The sequence below is a fragment of the Gadus morhua genome, chromosome 16 (genome assembly GCF_902167405.1).
Source record: "Gadus morhua chromosome 16, gadMor3.0, whole genome shotgun sequence".
NCBI lineage: Eukaryota > Metazoa > Chordata > Actinopteri > Gadiformes > Gadidae > Gadus > Gadus morhua.
Window position 1 is genome coordinate 33660374 of NC_044063.1, and position 17882 is coordinate 33678255.

Sequence of the window (17882 nt, forward strand, 5' to 3'; positions counted from 1 at the left end):
GCTCGTTTATTGCATGTTACGCCCAAAACACACCTACGGGTAATTAAGCTAGGCAACTTCAAACCAACCCATTTTCGATTCGCATCGGGCGCAAGAGTCATTTATACGCCGATAAATATCAACAACGCCATAGATCTGCCCACAAAGCTATTTGGGTTTCGTGTTTCATACTTAAAATAGGGCCCATAGAAAGAGGCGCTGTGTTAATGATAGCAACCCCTGCTGATGCTATTATGTTCTGCGGCTAATTGTCTAGCTTTCACCTGCTTCCAGTTGCCAATTGGCAATCATCGCCTACACCTGGTGGTGTAGGCTACTCAAGCAGACCAGACCCTGGAAGCAGTCTCTCTCTCAACACAAAGATTTGCGGCTGGGCTTAAGCCTTGCCACCTCTTCCTTTTTTCTGTCTCCTGGGTGAGACCATTATTGTTCGCCATTTGGCCGTTTAAGGTCAACGGCCAAATGCCGTTGACCTTAAACACCATTTGTCACTGACTTTATGAAGGAACCTGAATAAATTCCCAATTTTTCAGTCTATCTATTCCTGCCTGAGCCCAGACAATTGGCCATAACACGATTTGATTGGGGGCTCGTACCCGTGGGTTCTGACTCTTTGTCACAAGATTTTGAATTCAGCCTTTTTGTTACAGTCTCATCTCGTCGGTAAACATGTTTACAGTTTTTTGCAAGTGTGCGGAATAAGGTAAGCGCATTCTTGGGTGAGTGGAGTTCCTGTAGGAAGACCGATTTTGTTTTTTTCACTTTTTTCCCCGGGCAATATCTGAGGAGGGGATCCTTGGAAGACCTCAAGCTCAGTATGGCCAGAAGATAGGTGAGGCATAGAGCTTTCAGTTTAGGGAGGAGGGAACTCCGCTGATTCAGTTAAGTGCATTGTTCCGTTTGCACTGTTTCTCTGTGTTGCTGTTTTGACCTTTGTTTGTTGACTGTCTGACAAAAACGTTTTGCGCGGTTGGGCTCTGTTCCTTGGAAACATTACTGCATTGCATATGTAACGCTTTGTTAAGCATTGTTATAATGATTGATAGTCATGTTTAACCATACACAAAAAATGATGTCGATTTTCGGGAAACTCTTCTTCTCATCTGGGCGCTTTCAGCATTCTCTGTCAAAGCTCGGTTGCGTCCTTCTCTGCCCCCTAGCCCCCCTCCTGCCAACCCAATTCCGTTGTGATTGGTTACCTTCCTTGAAGCGCGTGCGCGGCCAGATTTGACCAGGCATATGGGGGCGCGGCAGGAGTGCCTCTATGTAGATGATTTCCCGGAAATGTGAACAAGTGAATCGCAAAAGTTGTCCCGAGTGTTTAGCAGCAGGTCAGCAGTCAGCAGGGAATACGTCGAAATGCATGTACGTCATTATTTTACACTTAAGTATGGTTAAACATGACTATCAATCATTATAACAACGTTTATAGGTCATAAAAGTCGAAAAAGCATAATAGGTCCCCTTTAAGCTTTGCTTGATTCCGTAGCTAGGGCTACTTCTAAAATTGCTGAGATTTTCCGTGTTGATAGCTATTTTGTCCATTTCGAACGGGTCGCGACTATGTTGGCCTAGATCTGTTTGGCCCCTCCTCCTCCAGTGTGTGCTGGTGGGGAAGGCCCAACAGGTCTATTTGTCTTCATCATTAGAGCAGAGTGCAGATTACGATTGGGTTAAGAGTGCGATGTTGCTCGCATATGGGCTTGTGCCTGAAGCCCATCGGTTGCGTTTTTGACACTTGCGTAAAACCGATAGACACACCTTTGTGGAATTCGCCAGAGAGAAAGAGGCGCTTTTTAACCATTGGTGCGTTGCACAAAATGTCACAGATTACACGCAACTCTGTCAGTTGGTTTTAATTGAAGAGTTTAAAGACGGTCTTCCTGATGCCGTGGCAATGTACATCAACGAACAGAGGGCTACGACTCTCGATAAAGCCGCTGTTCTTGCTGATGAGTACGTGCTGACTCATAGAGTTGGCATGCACGACAGGCCGCGGAAGAATGAGACTTTGAACAGGGTGAAACCGCCGTCTGAGACTAGCTCACCACGCCAACCGGATAGCTCTCATCGTCCCGCTAGTGAAGTTAAGTGCAATTACTGCAAGAAACCTGGTCACGTTGTGGAAGATTGTCTGTGACTGCAAATGAAAAATAATAAGGGTACAGGTTGTATTAGCACTAAACGTAGCTTGCCTGCAACTCCGTGTGAAGAGGTCAATGAGTGTGATCAGAGGGTTATAAACCATTTGTGCGTATGGACTACGTTTCACTTCCAGGCAGTGACAAACTAAAACCTGTTAGAATCCTTCGTAACACCAGCGCTAGCCAATTCATGATATAAGAGGGAGCCTTACCTTTCTCAGACAAACTGCACTAGGGAGTAGCGTACCGGTTCGTGGAATTGGTATGACTTTTGTTGGAGCAATTTAGGTCTGTTGTGTTGAATATTTGTAAGTAATTCTATTTTGAGTCTAAGGCTAAAAGTATGAGTTATGAATTATAAAGTGTAGGAAACATTAATCATCTTTCATTCATATGTATATTTATGCATTTTGTGATGACGTGGTGATTAGTCCGTTGTGTCACCTGGGGAAGTAGGTGTGTCACGCTCTCCCTGGAGCCTATTGGAGGCCCTCATATAGGGCAGGCTAATTACTGTTGTTCAGGTTTGGAAGGCAGAGAGCCAACAGTTTTCTGACCGCATTACTTCGCATTATTTCGTATTATTGTACGCATTTTGACAATTATTTTACATTGAAAAGCCCTTTTTTGTACAATACGAAGAACCCTGTTTTGGCCGCAAACAGTTACATTGTTTGGAGTTTTTATGTTTAGTTATTTCCTGGAAAGTCAACCGGAGTTATTGCTTAATAAATGAATCAACACCAAGTTAAACACTCTCTGTGCGTGCTTCCCAAGATATGTGTGTCGGACTACCTCTGCCTCAGGAATAAACAGGGCGAACAAAGGGTTCGCCACTTCAACTTTCATACCAGTTCCTCTGCACAAACTCCAGCTTAAGTCTGAGCTAATCTCTGACTGTCGTAGTGGGAGTACGGCTATCTTTGCCGGTTCCCGACATTGATTTCCTTCTCGTGAATTATATTGCCGTTGGATATGTGGGGGAAGCCAGGTAAACCGCCCGAAGTCGTTGCGGGGCCACTGTCCTCTAAGTGGAGTTGCAGTTGTCTGGCAGGCTCACAGGTTTGCTACCGTTGCTCGCCACAGCAACCATGGCCTTTCTCACTCCGAGCGTGTCGATTTTTGACGAACGGTCAGTGACTTTGGCTTCAGCTTCTGACGCAAAAGGGTACCCTTGTGCTTCTTTTTTCGACATAAGGGGTTTGACCCGATGGCTGCACATAGAGACGCTATGAGCATTCATCCCATTGGCTAACGGAGGACCTTGTGCTGCTTTTTTCGAGGCAGGGGGTTTTCCACTCATTGCAATGTAATCCCTCCACGGCAATATATGAAGCTATGAGCATTCATCCCATTGGCTAACGGAAGACCCGATGGCTGCACATTAACGGCGATTTTACAGTGAAATCTGTGACATTACTCAACACAACTACACCAACGTCCTTGTTAACTACACAACATGTATGGGTTAAGGCTATGGACATCAGTTGTCCTGTTTTGTGCTTTGATTGTGAGAAGCAATCATTTTTTTGATCAGTGTTGGGCAGCTGAGGTCGTTGCTATAGAGACCACGTCCGTCCGCTTTTTTTGACAACTGACAGAGCAACCCTTTCTCATCAAAATTACGTTTCCAGAGAACTATTCGGCATTCTCAATTACGTTTGTCTAAAAAACGTATTTTGTCCGTGATTACGTTTTATTGAACATATCATAAATACGAATTCATTCTCAGCCTATTTTTTGCCATTTATTTACCGTGTTAGGCCGCGTTCACATCTAGCGTTTTTTGTAATAGGGAAAAGTTGAGCCGACCGTTTTTTCAACAAAAAGAAAAGCTGGCAGCGTTTTCTGCCCTAAAAGTGCCAAGAGCGTTTTTTCTATCGCCTAGCAACGGACCCATTCTAGACCCGACGTTACTCGCCTACTACGTATCCAGGCTAGAGCCCATTAGACATGTCGTAGATCTCGACATTGAGGGGAAAAACGGTCTGTCTAGTTACTGGACCAGATGAAATGAGACGGAGAGGTAATAAAGTCTGTCGGCACGAGGACCTTGGATTTATTAAGTAAAGTGGCAACGGTTATACAGAGTCATAAAGCGTGAGAAATCGAACATGTCTAAGTCCCTAATCAGCGCTGATGGTTCGTCCGGAGCTTCGCCTCCGTGGACGGTCTGCTTCAGAAGAAGATGAAGAGTCCCTGTGTGATACAGTTTTATGCTGTATCCTCCTCTCGATGAGGTGTGTGCGTTTGAGGTGTGTGTGGTTCTGTGTGTTTTTGCTTGGCCTTGGCTCCCAGGCCCTGGTGTATGCCTCCTAACGGGGGAGAGCTCCTCGTGTCTCCGGTGTGATAAATTAAAACGGGGAGTGCCCCCCCGAACTGTCTCGTGTGTGATAATTGAATGTGGCTCTCAGGCCCTTGGTATGAGCAGGTGTTTCTCTTGGTTCCTTCTAACGGGGGAGAGCTTCAAAGTGTCTCCTGTGTGATAAATTAATGTGGCTCTCCCGTTCTTGAGGATGACTGGTGCATTGTCTGAGTGTCCACCATCTGCCAGCCTGGGAAATGGGGCCTTCGGCTCCGGCCTTGACCTGACTATATATTATCATGTTTGTGTTCGTTGGGTTAGAGCAAGAGTTGACTATATTGTAATGTGTCTGCCATGTGATGTGCTCATCAGGCTAGGGTAGGAGTTAGCTATATTTATAATGTACATGTGATGTACTCAGCAGGTTATTTTGCCCAACAACATGTTCTGTAATTACAACTATTAATCGCTCCGACGGCACTTTCCCGAGTGGTTTGTCTGCCATTGTTCCTTGTTTTGGCAGTTGAGAGTTTCCTTCTTGACGAAGTGTCAATGTTCCCCTTGTGATTGGTCAGTAGCCCAAAAGACGCCTGACGTCGGCCGCTTTCTTCCTGAAAGTTGAACTTTTTTCAACGCCCCGTATGGCAGAAAAAAACGCTGGGAGAGGCGTTTAAAAAAACGGCTGTGACTTTTTCCAGAAACGCTCTGCTCCATAGCAATATAATGTAAAACAAGCGCTGGCAGAAAACGCTACATGTGAACGCAGCCTTACTATGGCAGAATAAAGAATAAATTCATGCATTATCATTCAACTTGAACATGTGTTTTTACAGTATAGAGTGGTGGAGGGATGACGTGTGTTGGCCAACCTGGAAGTGAGCGTCGTCCTGGGTTCCCTTGACAAAAAGCCATACTCGACATAAATAGGAAGCAAACTCAGGAGAAGGAATGACCTCTCACAAATATTTATTTAATAAATTGTTTCAAATAACCCTGATCATTAAATCAATGAGCTTGGTGTTTTGCTTTCAAAAATAGGTTATAGAAGAAGTCTAAACTGCAGAAAATAAAAACATCCAAGCTGCCTTTTACGGATACCTTGGAATATCTGTCTATTTTTTAACCATCGTCCCTAGTTTACGACAAAAACAACACAATTGACGGCAGCTCCTTTGCCGCGTGGTTTTTAGAGGGACTCTCTAAATCAACGCCACTTCGCCCGGGGCGGGACTTTACGTCCTACGTCACTCGCTATGGGTTGGCATGTGTGCGCATAGCCATTTGTCTCAGGGATCTGCGCACGAACTCCCTTGCACTACAGGATTACGAGCGTCAGTGTCGTTCGCGATGGAGGGTGGGTGACATTCCTTCAGTCTGTGATGATAGGCTATATTTCTACAAATGACTTACTATTACTAGCGATTAACATGACGAAACAACACAAACTAAGCTAAGATTAGACTATAGCCATACCAGATAACGCCATACTAAGACATATTGTGTTGCAAAAACACTTTGTGTCTTACCCTTACCGTTACCCTAACCTTAACCCCAGTAACATTTCTTCATCATAAACTACAAGTTACGGTGGTACAATTATCAGTATATGCTATTTGTACCCTGGTGTTTACCCTGCGTTCACACCAAAATATGCATTTGCTGCCTGTACACTTTGTCGCCGAAGTTTTGCGGCGCACCAAAAGTTTTGCTGCGCAGCAATAGTTTTGCGGCGCAGCAGAAGTTTTGCGGCGCAGCAAAAGTTTCTCCTCCCCTGGCCCGCACGCACGCACGCACGCACATACACACACACACACACACACACACACAATGATACACAATACCCAACCCAAACAAAACCAGCAAAAACATGACACGGCAACATTGCCCATTGTTGTCACAATGGACATGGGACAACGGCAGAGGACATGTTTATTTCCAAATATCTGTAAGGATTGGTTTACAAGAGAGATAGTAAAGTGGTGCAAACAGTTAAATTATTCACCCACGTAAACACGTTACCTACTGTTAACAATGGACCATCGTAACAAATCGCCTGCTCGGCATGCCATGCATATATGGATGCAGCTTTGAAGGGGACGCAAAACACAGCTTTGGCAACGCTGTTGAACGCTGATTGGCTGTCATCACGCGTTTGCTGCAGAAAAGTGGAAATATTTCAACTCCAGCAGCATTTATCGCGCCGCAAAATCCACGTGAACGCGCCTGCAGCGCAGCACGCCCGAGCCCGGCAGCGGGCACGGGCGTGCTGCGCTGCAAATCAAATCTTGCCGAGCCGCAAATCAAATGTTGCTGCCGGTTTTCTCGGCAGCAAGTGGTCCGGTGTGAGTACCATATGTGTTCGGCTGCCAGATCGGCTCGGGGGTCCTAGATGCGAAATAATGACGCACTTCCTGTAAACTATGTCATTACATGCGCATGCGCTTGCGCATACTAGAACGCTGACGCACTTCCTGTAAACGATGTCATTAAATGTGCATGCGCATACTAAAACGCTCTTTAGGTAAGTATTAACGATCTCCTTTTATTTTCTAATCTATGAATAATAATCAGATTGATGGCATTTCGGAGCTTATTATTTTAACCTTTTCAAATAAGCCTACAAAAGAGGTGTTTTTATGTGACTAAACACGGCACAAACTATTCTAAGCAGCATACTTGAGAAATAAAACAAAATAACTACAGCCAACTTATAATAAAGCAAAAACAATATAAAATAAATAGACATTTTAAAAATGAACTTCATTTGAATGAAGTTGTGGGGGGGGGGGGGGGGGAGGGCTTTTGTAGGTGATAATTCCCCTTTCCCTAATACCATTGAATTAATTGTTTTCTGGCCTTAATTCTGAAAACTGTCTTTGTCTTTGTTTATTTTATTTATTTTCACAGAAATGGAAGCGTTTTATACTGAAGTCAAGCATTACCTCAATCTAAAAACATACCACAGCTTAACAGCAACCGCCCCAAACCCAGAAAGCAGGAAGGCCAACATTAGGAGGGTCTCAAAGACCTACCTTCTGAAAGTTAAGTCACAGTCTGTCAAACGCAAATGCACATTTGAGCCAGTTTATCGGAAGTATTCTGTATTGGCACTATTCCTTTGCTTTTTTTTCCAAGTACTGCAGGAAATGGTGGTGCATTTTGCTGATGGAACGCTTCCAGATCGATGGGTATGACAGAACTTTGAAAGTAATTTCTTAAATAATTTTTTTTTATAAATAGGTTTAACTATTATGTTACTATCTCACTCAAAAGCCACGGACGGAGGCTTGCATACTGGACCAAGGAGGCCCGAGCATTGCTCGCAGGGTTGCTGGAGCCAGTGTTTAGGGTCCCAAAGGCCAGAAAGACTGAACATAAGGTGACATGCTTGAAGAAATGCAGTTTTGATCATACATGCATATATATATTTATATAAATCTGTCTGTACATCGTTTATCCATATTCTGCTTTTTTTTATGTAATTGAACAATAAGAGTTTATTTAGCTTTCAAAGGTTCAGTCTGAGAAGTCTTTCGGAGGTAATTGTTTTTACTTCACTGGTGCTGTAATTATTATTACCTCATCGACTGCTTTCTTTAGCTCTTTAAAGGACATTGATAAAGAATTAAACACTTAAGATCCCATATGTTTTTTTGTGGTAGTGGAAACCAAATGTGCACATATGGGGATGTGTTATAATCAATTTACATATAATTTTAGATATTGAAATTGCTCTAGCCTTATGCAAAAAAGCTTTTATCGCCCCATTGCGTTTGAAACTGTGTTGTTGTGTTATCTATGAAATCTTCTTGATCTTGCCTGACATATATTTTACAGTTGCCAAAGTCAGTGCTGTCTGACATCCTCACTGAGGTGGTACTCCAAGAGGGAGATAAAGCTTACTTAACTCTGGCTCTGGTGTGTTCCACCTTCAGGAAAATAGTGTCCACTGACAGGTTCAAAGGACAGGCACATTTTCTGTGGCTCAACAGTAAGTGCATCAGTGAAGGGTGCATCAGTGTACAATATCCTAATTTAATATAATAATGTAATGTCCTGTGGGGTCTATACATGTTTTTACATGGTGTAGAGCAGGGGTTTTCAAAGTGTGAGAGAGTGAGCCCCCCCCCAGAGAAAAAATGTCAGCTGAGCCCCCCCCCCCCCCCCCCAATTTTTTTTTTCTAAATACCTGTGTTTTGAACGCTATTTTAATTATTTTACACATTTTAAACATCTCTGATCATAATTTTAAAACATTTGAAACATATTTTTGAAACATTTGAAACATATTTTTTAATCATTACAACATCTTTGTGCGTTTTTAAACACATTTCTTAACACAATTTAACAACTTTATCTAAGCATGTTTTAGCTTAACCTTTTTTAAATACATTTGAACATCTTAATCTGTGTAAACTGCCAGTCGAATCAGATCTGCATTTTCAGTCCAGAGATTAGACTAATCGGCGGGGTTTGTTTACCGGCGTTGCTATGGTGACCTAAATTATTATAAGCAACTGAAAACGATGCCGGTAAGAAACTAAAACTGTGATTCTGAAAAAAGTATAAATGCTATCAAAATTCCGTTTCGATAGTATTGAAGATACAAGTGTGTAGATTTGTTTAATGGTTTGAACGATGGTAAACGGTTGAAAAAGGAATGAGTTACGATGTCTAGGAGTAGGTGTATCAGAATGGGCTGACGTCTTCAATGAAAACAGCTGAAAACGAAGCGGTATGAAACTAAAACTGTGATTCTGAAGAATTTTTAAATGATATCGAAATTCTGTTTCGATATTATTGAAGATACAAGTGTGTAGATATGTTAAATGGTTTGCACGACTATAAACGGTTGAAAATTGATTCAGTTATGTTACTTCAACAGTTGAAGTACGACTGATGATTTGAATCATCGACTTTCAGGTTTTTTTCGGGTTTATTTTTTTCTCACGTCGCGCCCCCCCTGAAGAACTCTGGCGCCCCCCAGGGGGGGCGCGCCCCACAGTTTGAAAACCACTGGTGTAGAGTATCCGCCAACTACAGAGCAGAGTTCTACACCATGTACAGTATTGGGACCTTGTTACGTATTTTAACAACCTGACCAACCCACACATAGACCCTAGGAAGCAGGACCAAACCTATAAGCTGTAAATACTATACATAGCCACAAGGGGAGCAGGACCTTACTGAAGGCTGCAATAACAGCTCCATCCACAGAGGGCAGCACCACAGACAGGTGAGGAGGCCGAGGGTAATACGTCACACCAGCTCCTCCCACTACTTCCGGCCATGCGGATCAGACCATGGCCGTGTTCCAATACCCGTACTGTCCGTACTGCGTACTCAAAATTTGAGTACGCAGTACGTTCCAATTCAGATCCGGCGAAAAGAAGTATACTTCAAGGACCCGGATGCCGTACTCAAAACGGGCTAATCGTGAAGTGTGGATCGAAGGACACTCCCCGTACTCAACGGCAGCCATCTTAGCTACGTAGCGGAAGAGGCGGAGCCAGGCTGAGCCAAAGTCGGCGCATTTTCCACATAGCCTGCATTAATAGAGTTATTTTGTAGTTTTTATAGCTTTTTATAGCTGCTAGGCGTAAAGAGTTCACCGTTCAAAGCGGGATGTTTATTGCGGGGGAGGAGCCGCGGCGGCAGTCGTGATCGTAATTTCCGGTAAGTGCACCACAGAGTACTCGATTTGGAACAGCACTCACATCTGAAAAATTACCGTACTCAAGTGAGTACGGATAGTGCAGATAGTGTACTTCCTTTAAGTATACTCATGGAAGTACGGGTATTGGATTAGGCACATAACAACATACACATCGAGCATGCTCCTCAGAATCTCTCGGCAGCCCATACGATAGGGTTAATATAGTTTTGGTCAGCTAGGAGACGCTCAGCACGTGCTAGACACACTTTCAACCTCCTTTTGCTCCATAGTATTAGTTTACCATACCGAAATACTTTACCAAATAAAGTAGCTGTTAAAAGCTATCCTTTGGATTTGACCACTTTCCTTGAAGAATACTGCAATAACCTGCATGGCATGTGATCGGCTCTACAAAGTCTGCACAGGTTCTTACCTTTCATAATAGGGACTTTAAGCAGCAACGTTTTATGGGAGCCAACGGCATCGGGTTGCCGCAATATAACTCAAGTATCACTTAGCCACTCTCTACTTGCTTGACAAAACACCCATTCCTCCTTATAAAGAGACGGACTACTGGAACGGGAGGTGATAACATAAATTCCAGAATGCCATAAGCTGTTCTTGAGGTAGCCCTCCACTCAACTGTTGCTTCTCCAAGTCTCTAATCTTATGCATCAGTACATGAAGTGTTGAGGTCATACCTGTATAGACCGCATGCAAAGTGTGTGGTTAGACTATGGTTTCAGTTTTTTTCTGTTTTAGGATATATTGGTACAGGGAAAAGAGGCAAACTGGAAGGAATATATTCCGACAGCTACGACGGGGGGTACTGTGATTACATCTGCCGTCCAAGATCATAGGTACATTTAAGTTGTAAATATGGATACAAATCCCTGACGAGACTAATTGTATGAAGATTAAGGTCTCAAGATTAATACATCTGCACACCTCTGCTTCTTTCAGATGGCATTCCCCCATCCCCCCCCCCCCCTTCCCGTCGAGGGGAGTGGAGATATGGCTTGATGACTGTTGTTTTCCGAGCCTGTGGGAATACACCTGTGCGATATCGCCACTGCAGGCCACATGAATAAAAAAATATGTAATAATATACGAATATGTCAGTGTGTGTGCCCGTGTGTGTATCCAAACATATACACTGCAATTCACATATAGCTCAGTGTAAATCCATGAAAACATAATCTTTTGATCCCACGGCCAATTGAGGATATATTTATGGAAGCCCATTCCCGCCACAGGAAAAAAAAAAAACACCACAAACTATCTCATAATTATGAGATTAAAAGTCATAATAACGAGATTTAAAGTCATAATTACGAGATTTAAAGTCATAATTACGAGATTTAAAGTCATAATTACGAGATTAAAAGTCATAATTACGAGATTAAAAGTCATAATTACGAGATTTAAAGTCATAATTATGAGATTTAAAGTCATAATAACGAGATAAAAAAGTCATAATTATGAGATTTAAAGTCATAATAACGAGATAAAAAAGTCATAATAATGAGATTTAAAGTCATAATTACGAGATTTTCGACGGTTAGCCTGCCCCCTGACCTCACTTCCTTCAAGTTCGAAATCGGCACGACAGAGCGGCACGCGCTACTAGGCTACCAGTCGGCGCCATCATTTCGGACCTGAGGCTGATGAACCTGCAAGTCATCACTTCTCTCGGTCATCCTCCTATTCGCAAGGCGAAACAGCAAGGTAACCGAATTTGTAGAGATGCTCTTTTAAGCCTATATTCAGTAATTCAGCGTCTTTTCATCTGGTTTATGTTTCCTTTGAAAAAGCACTCTGCTGCAGCTATGTTAGCTAGTTCTAGTATTAGCACCGTGTTAATTTTGTCAGCTATTTTAGATTTTGTCACATTTTAGTCATTGTTTTCCTTTGTAGTTTTAGTCTAGTTTTAGTCGACAAAAAGTCCTTAAATTGTAGTCAACTTTTAGTCAAAATGTTTTCTCTTTTTAAACTAGTTCAAAGTGTTCGAAATCGTTCCCTATCACGGATATAGTGCACTATATAGTGCACTATATAGTGCACTATATAGGATGCTCGCCATTTTGTAGTGGTGTTCGAATTCTGAGTACATAAAAAGTAAATTGTTAAGCCTAATTTCTCTGATATAAAGGAAATTACAAAATAAGCCAACGGCAAGAATTAAATGACGTACAGGACGCGAACTCAGGTCGCCCGTATTGCAGGGCCTAAACCACTCAGCCAACTGCTGGTTCATAAAGTTGATGGAATGGAGTGGTCTTGAGAAAATATCCACGATAACAATATAGGCATATCTCAATTAATTTAATTACTTTATTTGCATCATTCAATCTTAAACCCTTAGTGAAAATATAGGCTGTTTGTACTTCATATATGTACATTTATGACAAAATCGTGAGGACTAGGCTTGTGACAGACACGCACATGTGGCGCTCGCGCGGTAATAGCTCATTGGCGCCACCTAGTGATCATTATGTGCAAATGCACAGCCTCTCATTCAAATGACTTAGGGGTCATTTGACCCCTCTTGTGGCGCTAGTAGTAAGTAAAAATGGCCCGGCGTGGGACGAATTTCGAATTATAAATATGTACAATGCATAATGTTAGCTCATCCATGTGCTCAATGCATCACAATGTAGTTGGCATCTGTTCCGTTCGTTAAATATTTGTGTTGGCCTCTCACAGGATGGATGAGTTGTGCGAGTTCTTGAGGTCGCGGAATGTACCAGAAGAAAACATAAAGCAACTGGAAAACGATAAGGTAACTAGTCTGTTAATGGGGGAAAGATAGGCTAAATTGTGTGTTTATGCATTTTTTTGATTTTTTTTTTAATTACTGCTTCTGTTTATGTTAAATTATATTTGTTTTGTGGCTGTGTGTGTGTGTTTTCCTCTTTTTTTAAGATCGATCCCAATGTCCTCCTGCTCATGAACGACGACCAGTTAACCGAGTATCTACCATCATATGGAGACCGACTGGCTGTCCTTGGATATTGCAGATTGAAGGGGAAGAATCCTGTTGCCCGCAAATCAAAACTTTTTGAGCGACTGAAAGCCAAGTTAGCAAAAAGTGACGATCGTGAACACTTGTCTGAGAAGTTACCATGTCAAAATGCTCAGAAGAAAGAGCGTAAAATTGAAATTGGCTGGTTGAATTTCCGTGACGGGAAATTCTTACAAATGAGGGCCAAAAAGGGGGGCGGGACCAGGAAAATCTCTGTGTCCAAGAATTGTTGTAAAGATCAGTTAATTGAACAGGCCAAAAACCTGTTTTTCCCTGGTCAGAAAAATGCAGAAGGAAATGTTCAAGATTTTGCGATTGAACTAACTGATTTTCAGGAGCGCCCGTTAGATCCCCTGACTACAGTTGGGGATCTTTATGAAGTAACAAAGCTGCCCATTTTACGCTTTTACTTAGCAACAACCAAGAGGGATGGTTGCAGTGAGAATCAGCTTGCAGCCTCACCCAACCCCCCTAGGCCTAGTTTACCTCTAGCTGAAGGTCAGGAAACCGCAGATGTGGTATATGCTAGTAGCAGCAATGTCCTGTCTGATACAAACAGTGATCCTGAGCCCTTCGATTGCTCCACTGTTGAAATGAGTGTGAGCGAAGTTGATGCCGCCAATGCTGTAGATGACTTTGAGAATAGTGGCACAGTTACCTTTTTCCAAGGACACCTACATGATCTGGACTGGGTTAGCCTTGATGATACCTTACAAACGTCTCCTCGGGCATCAAGTTCATCTACTCCGACCCTAGATATTGCTCATGTGCCCATTGATCAGAGTGAAAGAACAAAGAGAATAATTGTTGTTCACCGTGGGCAGATCCTGAGAGAACTAATCACACATTTTTTGGACGCGAGTGTCATGCGAGATGATGTTTTCATCCAAGTAATTCTTCCCAATGGAAGTTTGGAAATGGCAGTTGATGAAGGTGGCGTGTTAAGGGATGTGCTAACTGAATTTTGGCTGGACTTTTATGAGCAATGCACTTTAGGAAATGCTTTCAAGGTGCCTTTTCTACGCCATGATTTTGGTAAGCAGCAGTGGGAAAGCATTGGCAGAATAATAGCAATGGGTTGGCAAAAAGAGAAGTACCTGCCTATAAAAATAGCCCCAGTAATTTTGGAGAAAGTTGCCCTGGGAAGTGTGAAGAGTAGTCTTGTTGACTGCTTCCTGAAATATGTCACAGAGTCAGAGAGATTGGTGTTTGAATCCTGCCGTTCAGATTTTGAAAGTGTGGATCAGGAAGAATTGATTGAAGTAATGGATCTCCACAGCTGTCGAAGAATGCCAACCGCTGATAATATTGAACAGCTCTTGGAGGAGCTTGCCCACCAAAAGCTGGTTCAAGAACCCGCCTTTGTCCTAGAGCAGTGGAGCAAGGTGCTTGCACCCTTTAGGTCAGATTTGGAAGGCATTTCAGAAGCGTATGTAAATCTTCATCCAACACTGAGGAAGGTGATTAGGTCTATCTCTTACCCCACTACTATGAACGACCAGCAGAAGAACATAGGAAAGCATCTTAGCACTTACCTTAGAGAATCTGACGCACAGCACCTGTCTCTATTCCTTCGGTTTTGCACTGGCTCTGATTTGTTTCTTGGTAAGACCATTACTTTGAGCTTCACGAATTTGCAAGGTATGCAGAGACGGCCCATCGCCCACACATGTGGATGCTACTTGGAGTTGCCAATTGATTATGACAATTACCCGGATTTCAGACACGAAATGAACAAAGTATTGGAGAGTGGTGTGTGGGCAATGGACATAGTTTAGTTGATTCAGCTGCCATCAGCAGCCTCCTCATGTCAAGATGATTTAATGCAATATGTAATATGTAAATATGAAATTATATAATGTACTGATGTATTAATGTAATGAGATTTAATGTACATATTTTGATATGTTGGATTATGTAAATATGTTATTATATGTACTGTTGTATTAATGAAATGTCTTGAAGTCATCCCGACCAATACATAGTTTAGCAGATTCAGATGCCATCAACAGCCTCTTCATGTCGAGATTACTTAATTTTATGATTTTGAGATGCTGGATTATATGTAAATAGGAAATTATATAATGTAATGTGATTTAATGTAGAGACTTTGAGATGCTAGATTATATTTAATGTGTAAATATTTAATTATATAATGAACTATTGTATTAATGTAATGTATTAAAGTTATCACCACCAATACATCGTTTAGCCGTTTCAGCTGCCATCAGCAGCTTATATATATCCCCAGCAATACTTATGTTGTTTTCTAAAGCTGTTTTATGGGAAGATAATAAAATAATAAAAGTTCATTAAATTGTGGCTAACTGTTTAGTTATTTCCCAATAATCAATATTGACGCATGATTAATATATTAAGTATAATGTTTATATCAAATATATTTATTTTTGCAGTAGAAATGTCAACTTAATGTTAAAGACACTACAACGATTGGAAAAAAGGGGTTAAGACACACAGTATATTGTTAGGCTTGTATTGTTGCAGAACCAGTTAAAGCCTACTCTAGTTACAAATAGGTGCAAGTTAAGTTTTGCTAAATGAGCTGCAGTAGGCCTAATGCTGAATTAGGCCTACTGCAGCTCATCTAGCACAAACAACTACCCCTGCTTTTAAGGCTGTAGCAATTCATTGTTAATTAGCTGTCTAAGTCTTACATACAGATCTACTGTCTTGTACACGTCGTTAGTTAATTCAAGGCCATGCTCAGACATAAGCCCCACACAAATGTGAAACACATCTTCATCACATGGGAAGTCTTTGTAAACACACTCCCCCAAGCAGGCCTCGATCTTCTCCAGACTTGGGCGATACAGGTAGTCCGTGGCCCCGTAGAGTTGAGGCACTGCATGGATGATGGATGGACGGCCATGAGGACTTCGTGAGTTGTGCACTCGACGCATCCTGTGCTCATTCCAGATGAATGCGACCTCCTCCAGTTCTGCCTGATAAGACAAGGCTCAAAGTGAATACAAATGAAATGCAATGAATTGCATGAAAAAGCTTTCCTGCAGACAGAAAGCAATGTGTGGTTCTTGTATTTAACTTTTTTGGTAAAACCAAATCAATAGTATAGTGTAACAATAAAAATAAAATAATACAAATAAGAATAAGCCACAGACAAAAATAAAGCAGTGAATAGTGAAACTTACCTGAATTGTGGAAAGAAAACAGAACTGGACCAATGACTTGTCCAGGAAGGTGTCAGCGAAGTATCCATCCGATTTCAATTTATCGAAAAAGTCCATCCAAAACTGGGCGCACTGACTGCGTAATGTCAGCCACCATCTTTCAATGCGCTGGTTGCCAGTGCTTGGACCAAATGTGACATGTTCGATTTCAAGTTGACCCTCTGAAAAGTGCATGAATCTTTGCATTTCGGCCAAACGAACATTTTCTGTCCCTAAATCTACCCGTAATCGTTCAGGGCAACCTTGAGCTATTAGTACAGCATCCATGAAATAACCAGCAATCACGTTCGGATCATTATTAGTTTTGTATGCCTCCAGCCAGATGAGTCTCCTAGAAAAACCATCTATGCATCCACTTATACAGATCCCATACGGTTTAAGTTTGTCATAGCCGTCAATGTGCCAGACGTAATTGGGACCCCGGCTGTGATATACTCTCCGCCGTAGTCTATTTCTTGATCTCAGGTCAACTCCCTCACTGTCCAACAGCCGCAAGAGAACACGTACTGTTTCCCTGTCGGTAATAATGCCATTTATCCAACATTTTTGGTACATCCAACGGTAGCCATGACACTGCCCAGACGTTTGGAGTTGCGCTTCAATGAAAGCTGCCACCTCGGCCACATCTGTCTTGCCCTTCCTGCGCCACAATCTTTTCTCTCTCAGAATCCTTTCAAGTGTCCGCTTGCTCAGCACTACCCCATGCACCTCAGCCAATACTGCCAGAATTTCATCATTTGTATATCGTCTTTGGAAATATTGCTCAATGTGGTGATCCAACTCCATGACGTTACGACACTGATCTTAATGTAAACCATCTAGATGCAGCCTACTGTCATGACTTTATATCTCGTAATTATGACTTTAAATCTCATTATTATGACTTTTTTATCTCGTTATTATGACTTTAAATCTCATAATTATGACTTTAAATCTCGTAATTATGACTTTTAATCTCGTAATTATGACTTTAAATCTCGTAATTATGACTTTAAATCTCGTAATTATGACTTTAAATTTCGTAATTATGACTTTAAATCTCGTAATTATGACTTTAAATCTCGTTATTATGACTTTTAATCTCATAATTATGAGATAGTTTGTGGTGTTTTTTTTTTTTCCTGTGGCGGGAATGGGCTTCCATATATATTCATGAATGTGGTAACACATTATATACATTCTTATAGGCCTACCTGGACATTTTTAATATTTTACAGATGTTTGTTAAATTATAGAGCAGATACCCCTAGTGGAAACAAGATCAATTTTACATTATTTATTGTTATTAGTTGTATAGGCAAGGATACAATTCATTGAACATCTGGAAAATCATAAAAAAAAAAAACTATTTTCAAGGAATAGGATGAATATTTAATATGAACACATTCATGAATTCATCCTCAATTCACCGTGGGATCTAAACATGCCGTTTTTTATGGATTTACATTTAGCTGTTCCTCAGTTGTATCAATGTATTGTCTTATTTATTTTGTTTTGTATAAGCAAATAAAATCTCATCAATCATATGACTGTCCAAGTTCTT

The 17882-nt window shown here is 41.6% G+C and overlaps 2 protein-coding genes across 2 annotated transcripts; one reads left to right on the forward strand and one right to left on the reverse strand.

Moving 5' to 3' along the window:
- Positions 1-11577: 11577 nt before the first annotated feature.
- On the forward strand, positions 11578-15452 carry LOC115528767 (uncharacterized). Its single transcript, XM_030337067.1, has 3 exons — positions 11578-11833; positions 12812-12887; positions 13031-15452. The coding sequence occupies exons 2-3, from the start codon at positions 12813-12815 to the stop codon at positions 14906-14908; spliced, it is 1953 nt and encodes a 650-aa protein (XP_030192927.1). The 5' UTR covers positions 11578-11833; position 12812; the 3' UTR covers positions 14909-15452.
- A 59-nt stretch (positions 15453-15511) lies between these two features.
- On the reverse strand, positions 15512-17270 carry LOC115528768 (uncharacterized). The gene is made up of 2 exons (XM_030337068.1): positions 16301-17270; positions 15512-16093 (listed from the first exon to the last, which is right to left on the reverse strand). The coding sequence occupies exons 1-2, from the start codon at positions 17123-17125 to the stop codon at positions 15761-15763; spliced, it is 1158 nt and encodes a 385-aa protein (XP_030192928.1). The 5' UTR covers positions 17126-17270; the 3' UTR covers positions 15512-15760.
- Between the last annotated feature and the right edge of the window lie 612 nt (positions 17271-17882).

Bases quoted from the DNA above. Each gene is read 5' to 3' on its own strand.
- LOC115528767 (XM_030337067.1), top strand. From the start codon at position 12,813: ATGGATGAGTTGTGCGAGTTCTTGAGGTCGCGGAATGTACCAGAAGAA. The intron at 12,888-13,030 runs GTAACTAGTCTG...TCTTTTTTTAAG, and splicing joins AGCAACTGGAAAACGATAAG to ATCGATCCCAATGTCCTCCT.
- LOC115528768 (XM_030337068.1), bottom strand. From the start codon at position 17,125: ATGGAGTTGGATCACCACATTGAGCAATATTTCCAAAGACGATATACA. The intron at 16,094-16,300 runs GTAAGTTTCACT...TTGTCTTATCAG, and splicing joins GTTTTCTTTCCACAATTCAG to GCAGAACTGGAGGAGGTCGC.